The following is a 12691-nucleotide window of genomic DNA, read 5'->3' on the forward strand; positions in this document are numbered from 1 at the left end:
AGTACAACACAAAATCAAAAAAGCAATATAACAGGGCGGGCCGCATGAACACTCAGTTAAAACCTGGGGTGAGAAAAAGATAAGAATAAAACCACGGGGAGCAGAGACATAAAATAGCAAACAGTCTGGAGGATAGATGATGGGGGGAGTAACAAAAAGTGTGTAACAGTTACTCTCCGAAAGCACATCGGAAGAGCCATGTTTTTAGATCTTTCCTAAAGTCTAAAAGAGTGGGGGCTTGCCTGATTTCAATGGGCAATGAGTTCCACAAACGGGGGGCCACAGCGGAAAAGGCCCTCTCCCTTGTTCCTATAACTTACAATAAAATTAATAAAAAAATACAAATAACGTCAAATAAAAATTACACAACAATTATTAACCAATACCACCACCACTTTGCCACAGCAACGCGTGGCCGGGCACAGCTAGTATTATATATTTATAAATTATTGTATATATATATTTATATATATATATATATGCATATAAAATTAGCATAGCATGTTGCTATGGTACCACCTTGGCAAGAAGGTAAAAAGGGCATCCCATGCAGACATGCAGGCAATACAATCAGAGATTTCTATGGAAAACAGGCTCCTTGGGATGGAAAAATGAAACAAGAGCCCCCCTCCATGGCCGGAATTGAGCACTGTCTCCAGACGCCGGAGATGAAAGGGGAAGGCCTTTAATTTTGTGTATTGTATGCTGTTGTTTACTTTGTAAAAGGCATTGAATGTTTGCCTTATATGTGTATACTGTAATCCGCTCTAAGTTCCTCTGGGGAGATAAAGCAGAATGCAAATCAAGTGCATGGCTATTATTATGAGATCTCTACTGACCCGCAGGGAAGAAGTGCTTGCAATATTTGTGAATGGTCCAAAGCAGGGGTCCCCAAACTAAGGCCCGGGGGCCGGATGCGGCCCTCCAAGGTCATTTACCTGACCCCCACCCTCAGTTTTATAATATAGTATTTTATATAAATGCTGTAAATAAATATAAATGCTGTAAATAAATAAATAAATCATTTTAAATAATATAATATATTGTATATACATATAATATTGATAATAATATTATGTTATACAATATAATACTAATAATACTAATAATAATACCATATAATAATATTAATTATATGTTATATATTACATATAATATTACAGTATAGTGGTATAGTTCAATATAGTAATGTATAATGCTAATATTGTGCTATGCTAATAATATAATATATTATATATTATTATGAGTCCCCTTCGGGGTGAGAAGGGCGGGATATAAATGTAGTAAATAAATGTAGTAAATGAATAAATAAATGAAATGACTTGAAGGCACACAACAATAACAATCCTAATTAACTTGACTATCTCATTGGCCAGAAGCAGGCCCACATTTCCCATTGAAATCCTGATAGGTTTGTGTTGGTTACAATTGTTTTCGTTTTTAAATATTGTATTGTTCTTTCATTGTTGTTGTTGTTTTGCACTACAAATAAGACACGTGCAGTGTGCATAGGAATTTGTTTGGTTTTTTTAAAATAATAATTCGGCCCCTCCACAGTCTCAAGGATTGTGGACCGGCCCTCTGCTTTAAAAGTTTGAGGACCCCTGGTCCAAAGTGTCCATTTCAAAGCCTCTGCCGCCCATCCAGAACAATCCAAACATGTAGATAACACTGTCTTAGGGCTGTGCAGGTCACTGACAGTCATTTCTTAGCCAAAATATGCTAGCGATACCTTGGCTTTGCCTTTGCCTCTTCGTTTTGGAGTGTCTTCTTCGTAGTCTTCATCGTCCAAGTCGTCCAAGAAATCATCGGGTTCCAAAATGCGCTGGAAAAAGGAAATAATATTATTTTAGCTGAGGAGGGATATTAAGTTTGACTAGGCAGCAATTCCCTCCTCCCTTTCGCACGATGTGTTCTGTCTCCCTGGCTTTTGGAAAACAAGCTACAACTTTTCTTCTTCAGATGCCTTACTAGGCTACTGAAGTTGAGGCTGGAAGATGGCCAACGCAGTTATGAGATTCGGCAGCTCATCACGCTAATAATATGATGAAAACCAGAGCGCTGCTGTGCTCACACACATACAAGGTATTGCACGGGCAAATTTGGTGTGGTTTTATTGTTTACTCCATGCACATTACACACACACACACACACACACACTATATATATATATATATATATATATATATATATTCATTCATTTTATTACTATTCTATTATTATTGTAGTATATGATTATATTATTACTATTATATCATTATTATATTATTCATTATTCATGACTACATTGAAACTACAACCGAGAGAAATCAGCGTGGAAACTGCAAGAGATACCATAGATCACTGTACATAGAAATAATGGTAGTAAATAGTTTTTGATTTATTAAATACAGTTATATATTACAATTATATATTTTTGTTATTTAAACTATATATATTGTGAAATTATGGGTTTTTTTTCTCAAAGTGACACACCACCCAAGTCATGCTAGGTTTTTTGGTGAATTTTGACACACCAAATGCAAAAGCTTGCCCATCGTTGGTCTAGATCAGGGGTCCCCAAACTAAGGCCCGGTGGCCGGATGCGGCCCTCTGAGGTCATTTACCTGGCCCCCGCCCTCAGTTTTATAATATAATATATTGTATATACATATAATATTGATAATAATATTATAATGTAATACAAAATAACACTAATAATACCATATAATAATATTAATTATATATTCTATATTACATATAACATTACTAATAATATTACAGTATAGTGGTATAGTTCAATATAGTAATATTTAATGCTAATATTGTGCTATGCTAATAATACAATATATTGTATGTACATATAATTTGTAAGCCACTCTGAGTCCCCTTTGGGGCGAGAAGGGTGTGATACAAATGTAGTAAATAAATAAATATTAAATAAATAAATGTTAGACTTAGGCTCACCCAAAGTCTGAAAGGCACACAACAACAACAACAACAACAACAACAACAATCCTAATTAACTTGACTATCTCATTGGCCAGAAGCAGGAGCACACTTCCCATTGAAATCCTGATAAATGTATGTTGGTTAAAATTGTTTTTATTTTTAAATATTGTATTGTTCTTTCATTTTCTTCTTGTTGTTGTTTTTGCACTACAAATAAGACATGTGCAGTGTGCATCGGAATTTGTTTGTATTTTATTTTCAAATGATAATCCGGCCCCTCAAGAGTCTGAAGGATTGTGGACCGGCCCTCGGATTAAAATGTTTGAGGACCCCTGGTCTAGATGCTCTCCAGACTATTAGGCACAGAACTGTCTTCCTCATCAACGACTGGACTCTCAATCCTTTTAATTGCAGATGGCAAGAGTTGACCCTTGGTTATTCTGAACACAAAGCAAGTGACCTGTCTTTGAATTCTGACCCCACATAGTGCATGGATTTGACATGAATAAGGGGCACTTTTTCATAGGTGCTTATGCACTTTGCTCAAAGACACGCCGTGCAGAATTCTCCAGCCACCAGACCCACAGATTTGTGAGCTGCGGCTTCAAAAAGGTCATTTCTTTCAGCACAAAGCTGTATTCTTCCTCAACCAGTACCTTCCGTGCACGACTGTTGGTGACGGGGAATTCACCAAGGCTGTCTTCGTCGGTGCGCGGGTCCGGCAGGCTGCGCTTCTCGAGAGAGTCTGTCCGCAAGAGAGCCTCCAAGCTGCTCCCATCCTGAGAGATCAGGCCCTCTTTCTTGAGCGTCTGCTCAGTGTCTGCGGAGGGAAAGTCCACATGAAGGGCTACATTAGCAAACAAGGGCCTCTCTGGCATCTTAAAAACAGATTATATCTTATGTTTTCTTGCTGATCAAAACAAATAGCAACAGCGGCTATTTACATCTTAATTTATTAATTATTTGTTTAAATTTGGTTTATATGGTGTGTTATTTGTTCATTTGGTTTATGTTGGTTTTGAAGTACCATATATACTCGAGTATAAGCTGAACCGAATATAAGCCGAGGCACCTAATTTTACCACAAAAAACTGGGAAAACATTGACTCAAGTATAAGCCTACTAATAGTAGTAATAGTATACTAATAAAATTGCATTAATTGAGGCATTGGCAGGTTAAATATGTTTGAATATTTTGAATATGAAACACCTAATTTTACCACAAAAACCTGGGAAAACATTGACTCAAGTATAAGCCGAGAGCGGTAAATTTCAGAAATAAAAATAGATACTAATAAAATTGCATTAATTGAGGCATTGGCAGGTTAAATATTTTTGAATATTTTGAATATGAAACACCTAATTTTACCACAAAAACCTGGGAAAACATTGACTCAAGTATAAGCCGAGAGCGGTACATTTCAGAAATAAAAATAGATACTAATAAAATTGCATTAATTGAGGCATCGGCAGGTTAAATATTTTTGAATATTTTGAATACGAGGCACCTAATTTTACCACAAAAAACTGGGAAAACATTGACTCAAGTATAAGCCGAGAGCGGTACACTTCAGAAATAAAAATAGATACTAATAAAATTGCATTAATTGAGGCATCGGCAGGTTAAATATGTTTGAATATTTTGAATATGAAACACCTAATTTTACCACAAAAACCTGGGAAAACATTGACTCAAGTATAAGCCGAGAGCAGTAAATTTCAGAAATAAAAATAGATACTAATAAAATTGCATTAATTGAGGCATCGGCAGGTTAAATATTTTTGAATATTTACATAAAACTGTAATTTAAGATAAAGCTGTCCAACCCTGGTTAAATCATTAGTCTCATCTTCTTCAATGTAAATGTGCTTACGTATCTTTTTAATAATAATAGAGTAAAATAATAAATGTAAAAATAAATAGAGTAAAATAATAAATGTAAAAATAAATACGAGTAAAATAATAAATGTAGCACTAATCATATCGGAGTACAATAATAAATGTATTAATAATAAGAAGAATAGAGTAAAATAAATGTAATAGTAACAATAATAAATAGGGTAAAATAATAAATGTAATAATACCAATAATAATAGAGAAAAATAATAAATGTACCATATATTCTCGAGTATAAGCTGACCCAAATATAAGCCAACCAGGACCCTCACCCGAGTATAAGCCGAAGGGGGCTTTTTCAGTCTTAAAAAAGGGCTGAAAAACTCGGCTTATACTTGAGTATATATGGTATTTCATGTTGTTCATTTTTGCTGTTTTGACTTTGTACGCTGCTTTGAATCCCACCCATGGGAGAAAAGCGGGATAAAAATAAATAATTGTCCTCATAGTTATAGAGAACTAGAGAGGAATTGCCTTGAATATCTCTAACCAAGGAAGAGTCCACCATCCTCCCTGGTAGCTCATTCCACTGTTGAACAGATACTACTTTCAGAAAGTTCTTTTTAATATTTAATGGGCATCTCATTGTTTACAATTTGAATCCCTGGCTTAGGTCCTAATAGAAGAAAACAAGCTTGTTCCATCTCATTAAATCAAGCTGTTGTCAGGTACAAACCTGGTTTAATAGAAGGGAAGGAAAGCCTGGGATCCTCAGGAGGGTGAGCACGGCGTTTTTTCCTCCAGCGCCGCGCCGGATACGAATAGAGCTGGCCAGATGCCAAACCTTTAAAAAAAAGGCAGAGTAGGAGGAACATATTTTCAGAAAAAAACAGAACTAACATAGCTTAAAAGCTCTATTTTCAGAGACTCCACACTTTGGGGACAAACACTTTGTGTCTCTCCAGGCACTGAATTGCAATTCACACATTCTATCTTAGTTATGGCTAGTCCACAACTATATCTAATATTTAAAAATCTAGAGTTGATGTGGTCTATCTAATACAATTTTCTGAATCAGCACCCCAAATAACTCCAGGAAACCCTAAAAGCGAAGATATCAAGAAAAAAAATTGGTTGAGCTGTTATTATCTGTGAATTTTGTTAACGCTCATGTAAAATATAAGGGAAGGGGGCTGAGGTTGAAAAAAATACAAAAAGTGGAGCACAAGACCCAAGAAAATGTCCCTAATAATAATAATAATAATAATAATAATAATAATAATAATAATAATTACTTTGGGGAACTCAACAGGGTCTTACAAAGGGCTGCTTTCCCATTACAATAATAATAATAATAATAATAATAATAATAATAATAATAATAATAATTACTTTGGGGAATTCAACAGGGTCTTACAAAGGGCTGCTTTCCCATTATTACAATAATAATAATAATAATAATAATAATAATAATTTACTTATATACCACTCTATCTCCCCAAAGGGACTCAGGGCGGTTTCCAAAGAGTACAAATACAAATACAAAACAACATACAATAAAATATAACAAAAATACATCATAGATAAAACACAGCAATTTCAGTTAAAAAACAATCGCAGTGACAGCCTTCGATCAAGGGGTGGGAAACATACACATGAACTGGGCCAGTGAAAGTGCATATAATAATAATAATAATAATAATAATAATAGGTCAGTTTCTAAAGGCTGAGTTTGGTGGCCATCTGTCCGGAGGGCTTTGATGGTGCTTTCCGGCATGGCAGGGGGTTGGTCTAGAAGGCCTGCCTTCTTCTTACTCTAGGATTAAATAATAATAATAATAATAATAATAATAATTTATATAATATTATTTTATAATAATAATAATAGTATTTCTGCATCATCCAAAAATACATCACACAGTCCTAGACACTTGGCAAGTGTTCGACTTGTGATTTTGTGATATGAAATCCAGCATGTCTATCTTGTTTGCTGTGTCATAATAAAATAATAATAATAATCTTTATTCTAATACCCCACCTCCATCTCCCCAAAGGGACTAGGGGCGGCTCACATGGGGCAAGAGCCCACTCAACTCTTGTGTTTGGCAATGGGAGCTAGTAATAATAACAATAACAACAACAACAACAACAACAACTTTGAGTGACTAAACAGGGTCTTTTAAAAAAGAAGAGTGGGAGGAACATATTTTCAGGAAAAACAAAACAAAACTAAGGGTTGTTGTATGTCTTTCGGGCTGTGTGGCCATGTTCCAGAAGTATTCTCTCCTGACGTTTCACCCACATCTATAGCAGGCATCCTCAGAGGTTGTGAGGTATGGAGGTATGCCTGCCATAGATGTGGGCGAAACGTCAGGAGAGAATACTTCTGGAACATGGCCACACAGCCCGAAAGACATACAACAACCCTGTGATCCCGGCCATGAAAGCCTTCGACAACACACCTCACAACCTCTGAGGATGCCTGCCCTAGATGTGGGCGAAACGTCAGGAGAGAATGCTTCTGGAACATGGCCACACAGCCCGAAAGACATACAACAACCCTGTGATCCCGGCCATGAAAGCCTTCGACAACACATAAAACAAAACTAACATAGCTTAAAGGCTCTATTTTCAGAGACTCCACATGACCAGTCCCAACTTTGGGAGAAATAATTTGTCTCTCTCCAGGTACTGAATTGCAATGCACACATTCTGCATTCTATCATAGTTGTGGCTGTCCACTGAGCTAGTACAAATTAGCTGTTGGCTGACAAGAAATGAAACAGAATACTGCTGTCGCATGTTGAACCCCACAAAATAAAACCAAACTGCAATCGCTATGCCTCATGATCTCCACAATGTCAACACTAAGGCCAACCTGGTCCCCTGTGCCGCTTCTCCATCCAGATGTAGCAGTTGCTCTGGGCCACTCCGGTCTGCGAGTCGAGGAAGGGCAAGCGAACACTCCTCTCAGCACAGAGCCGAGCGTTGTAGTTGTGGCACTGTTCCATTGCGTCCTTATAGTATTGTTCGCCAAGACTGGAAAGGAGGAAACATGCATAAAAGGGGAGTAATAATAATAATAATAGTGATGATAATAATAATAATAATCAGAAACAACTGGAAAAGCTGGAACGATATGAGGATTTAAAGATCGAATTGCAAAGACTCTGGCACAAGCCAGTCAAGGTGGTCCCAGTGGTGATCGGCACACTGGGTGCAGTGCCTAAAGACCTTGGCCTGCACTTAAACACAATCAGTGCTGACAAAATGACCACTGGTCAGCTGCAGAAGGCCACCTTACTGGGATCGGCACACATTATTCGTTGATACATCACATAGTCCTAGACACTTGGGAAGGGTCCGACGTGTGATCCAAGAAAACAGCCAGCAGAATGTCTGCTGTGGATTCATCTTGTTGTGTTTCAAATAATAATAATAACAATAAAATAATAATAATAATAATAATAATAATAATAATAGACACTTGGGAAGAGTCCGACGTGTGACCCAATATAACAGCCAGCAGAGTGTCTGCTGTGGATTCATCTTGTTCTGTTTCAAATAATAATAATAACAATAAAATAATAATAATAATAATAGACACTTGGGAAGAGTCCGACGTGTGATCCAATACAATAGCCAGCAGAGTGTCTGCTGTGGACTCATCTTGTTGTGTTTCAAATAAATAATAATAATAATAATAATAATAATAATAATAGACACTTGGGAAGAGTCCGACGTGTGATCTAATACAACAGCCAGCAGAGTGTCTGCTGTGGACTCATCTTGTTGTGTTTCAAATAAATAATAATAATAATAATAATAATAATAATAGACACTTGGGAAGAATTCGACATGTGACCCAATACAGCAGCCAGCAGAGTGTCTGCTGTGGACTCATCTTGTTGTGTTTCAAATAAATAATAATAATAACAATAACAATAATAATAATAATAGACACTTGGGAAGAGTCCGATGTGTGATCCAATACAACAGCCAGCAGAGTGTCTGCTGTGGACTCATCTTGCTGTGTTTCAAATAATAATAATCTTTATTTATATTCCGCTCTATCTCCCTGAGGGAACTCAGATTGGATTCAAATTTCAGGAAAAGCGATTTCACTTAAATAAAATATTAGGAAGAACTTCCTGACAGTAAGAGCTGCCCAGCAGCTTGAAATTTGGAGGCGTCTCCATTTCTGGGGGTTTTAAAGCAGAGGCTGGATGGCCATCTATTGGTAGGGCTTTGATTGTGTCTTCCTGCCTGAGAGAGGGTTGATCTGGATAGCCCTTGGGTTCTCTTCCAACTCTAGGATTCTATTATTCTGAGCAGGAATCCTCAACCACAGCAATACAACAGCTTTCTAAAGTACTTAACTCTCTTAAAGGATCTGGCACATAGCAAACTCCTGTCATATTTCAAAGTTTTAAGGTGCCAGTGTCAAAATGCCATTAGGCTCCCATTTTAGTAACCAAAGGCCATTTCCAAAGCTAGCATTTTATATCACTGCATCTGATTTTCTACCTATCAAAACTACGGAAAAAGAAAATAGCCAATTCTGTTCAATAATTCCATTAGTCAAATGGCTCAAACGGAAACTTCTCAGAAGGGCGGTGAAAGGAAGGAGCAGGAAAAATAACCCACTTTGCATTTTCCTTCTTGTTCTTTTTTAAATCTGTGTTTCGGCACCTACGAAGCCTCTTTTAAGAGGCTGTAATTACAGTAACGCCGGTGTTTAAGCCTTGCTGAACAAAGTAACAGAAGGAGGGCATAGAAATCAATGATTGTCAATTTGCTCAGAGGGAAGGAATAATCCTATACCATTCCTGCTAAGAAAAATCTAGGAGGGGAGAAGAAGAAAATAAGGTAATTATCCTGAAAGCTCACTGTATTCACATTATTTCATACTTGACTCAATAACCCGAGCAGTAAATCAAGAAAGCAAGCCACCACGAACTACCACGAAGGTAGTTAAGGTGCATAATGCTGTTGAAATCTGTGGCAATTAAAACAGAAATTCTTCTCCAGAAATTCCGACTGGCAGAGACCCTCTTTTGTCTTAAAAACCTTATGTGAAGGTGTTCTTTTCTTTTGTGCACATTTGATCCCTCCTACTAGTTATAGACCTTTTGATTCTCCTAAATTCACCCACCAGTGTTTTTTCAAACACTCATTTTGTACCTGATTTGAACAAAAGGAGTAAAAACAATTTAGTTTTTGTGTTGTTGAAGACTTTCATGGCTGGAATCATTGGGTTGCTGTGAGTAACTGGGTTACTGATTTTAGAGTTTTTTTAATACTGGTAGCCAGATTCTGTTCATTTTTATGGTTTCCTCCTTTCTGCTGAAATTGTCCACATGCTTGTTGAGTTCAATGGCTTCTCTGTGTAGGAGGAAACCATGAAAATGAACAAAATCTGGCTACCAGTATTAAAAGAAACTCTAAAATCAGGACAATAAATAAAAAACAACACTCTGAAAACAGGGCAATTTCAGACATGAAACAAGCAGGGCCTGCTAACACCTCCCAACAAAGGATTTCTCCAGGCAGGAATCAGCCAGGCCTTGAAGCTGCAAGGCTATTCAATGCTAATCTATTGCTGTGTTTTATACTGCTACTGTTTTTATTTGGGCTTGGCCCCATGTAAGCCGCCCTGAGTCCCCTTTGGGGAGATAGAGGCGGGGTATAAAAATAAAGTTATTATTATTATTATTATTATTATTATTATTATTATTATTATTATTAATCAAGGTGGCCAACCGCAACATTCACTCCTGCCTCAGACAGACAAGAGTTCTTTTTCTCACCTTGGACATTTTATTTACAGTAGTGTCTCACTTATCCAACACTCGTTTATCCAACATTCTGGATTATCCAATGCTTTTTTGTAGTCAATGTTTTCAATACATCGTAATATTTTGGTGCTAAGTTCGTAAATACAGTAATTTCTACATAGCATTACTGTGTATTGAACTACTTTTTCTGTCAAATTTGTAAAAGCATAACCTAATTTGATGTTTAATAGGCTTTTCCTTAATCCTTCCTTATTATACAACATATTTGCTTATCCAACGTTCTGCCGGCCCATTTATGTTGGATAAGTGAGATTCTACTGTATTTATTTATTTTTTAATACATTTATATCCCACCCTTCTCACTCCAAAGGGGATTCAGAGCGGCTTACAAATTGAATTTACATACAATATTATATTATTAGCATAGCACAATACTGGCAATAAATTACCATATTGTACAATATCTATATATTGTAATATTATTAATAATATTACATGTAATATATAATATATAATTAATATTAATATATTATTGTAAATATATTGTATATATATGTATATATATACACACACACATATATATTATAATATTATGTATTATTGTAAATTATATTGTATATATGTATTATATATATATATATATTATATATATATACAGTAGAGTCTCACTTATCCAACACTCGCTTATCCAACGTTCTGGATTATCCAATGCATTTTTGTAGTCAATGTTTTCAATATATCATGATATTTTAGTGCTAAATTCATAATTCATAAATTCATAAATACAGTAATTACTACATAACATAGCGTATTGAACTACTTTTTCTGACAAATTTGTTGTCTAACATGATGTTTTGGTGCTTAATTTGTAAAATCATAACCTAATTTGATGTTTAATAGGCTTTTCCTTAATGCCTCCTTATTATCCAACATATTCGCTTATCCAACATTCTGCCGGCCCGTTTATGTTGGATAAGTGACTCTACGGTATATATATCTCTACGGTATATATGTATCTGTGGAATAATGTCAATAATAATACATATATAATATATATGTAATATATATATATATATATATATATATATATATATATATATATATAATACATATATATTATATATGTATTATTATTGACATTATTCCACAGATACATAAACCTCACTTGCTTAGTTTCCAACAGGCCTCAGAACCCCTGAGAATGCCCATCATAAATGTGGGCGAAATGTCAGGAGAGAATGCTTCTGAAACATGGGTTAGCCCGGGAAACTCACAGAAACCCAATAAAAAATTTATTTCGAAAGGGATGCCTTCCACAAACCTCACTTTGGAAACTTTAAGGCACGAGTACACGCGTGTTTCACTCCGTTTGCTTCACCACAAACTTGAGGAAACAATGAAAAGAAAAAATACCTCACAACTATCCTTATTCTCCCTCAACAAATATCGTCCCCCTCGGGTAGAATGAACCCGCCCTCTGTTCCCGCTTCGCAAAGGTTCGGGCCGGATCACTTCTGACCAAAAAGGGGGGGAAACAACAAGAAAATTTCCACTCACAGTTTCACCACATTCTGGACCACAGCCGCCATCTTCCCCGCCTCGAGTGCGCCTGCGCACACCATCCGCTCGGGCTCCGTCCTCGCCAGAGATGCTTGCGCATGCGCCGCCTGGCTGCTCTTGCGCCTTCGCGGCTCCCAACTCTTGCCCAAGGCGGGTGTCGTTCTCTGTGTGCGCATGCGTAAAATGGTCTCTTGCAGGTGAGGTGTGGTAGTGCCAAGAGCCAAGATGGCGGCCAGAGCATGACGTTCGAGGTCTGCGCATGCGTGAGCCCCAGTTGAGCCAGGAAGGAGGTCAAAAGGCTTTATTTACCTCAGAAGAGACGCGATTGTGGTTCGGAAGAGAAAAGGTGAGCGGAGAGAAAAAGGAGGCCGAGCTTGGGGCCTGGGGCCTGCAAGGGGAGGGGTTTTCTGGGATAAGGGGCCTTGAGTTGCTGGGTGTATGTATTCCGGGCTGTAGGGCCATGTGCCAGAAGCATTCTCTCCTGACGTTTCGCCCACATCTATGGCAGGCATCCTCAGAGGTTGTGAGGCATGGAGAAACTAGGCAAGGAAGGTTTGTATATATC

General features: G+C 37.0%; 1 protein-coding gene across 2 annotated transcripts in view; it reads right to left on the reverse strand.

Annotated features, from left to right (window-relative positions):
- Positions 1-12230, reverse strand: part of dpf2 (double PHD fingers 2) — a 33997-nt gene extending 21767 nt beyond the window's left edge. For both annotated transcript variants that reach the window (XM_062964847.1, XM_062964846.1), the window contains exons 1-5: positions 12124-12230; positions 7647-7807; positions 5505-5612; positions 3588-3751; positions 1733-1825 (exon numbers count right to left, since the gene is read on the reverse strand). In XM_062964847.1, the coding sequence (XP_062820917.1) occupies positions 1733-1825; positions 3588-3751; positions 5505-5612; positions 7647-7807; positions 12124-12188 (591 nt within the window). In that variant the 5' untranslated portion in view covers positions 12189-12230. The remainder of the gene's footprint in view (positions 1-1732; positions 1826-3587; positions 3752-5504; positions 5613-7646; positions 7808-12123) is intronic.
- Positions 12231-12691: the final 461 nt, after the last annotated feature.

Source organism: Anolis carolinensis, unplaced genomic scaffold, assembly GCF_035594765.1.
Source record: "Anolis carolinensis isolate JA03-04 unplaced genomic scaffold, rAnoCar3.1.pri scaffold_14, whole genome shotgun sequence".
NCBI classification, from domain to species: Eukaryota; Metazoa; Chordata; class Lepidosauria; order Squamata; family Dactyloidae; genus Anolis; species Anolis carolinensis.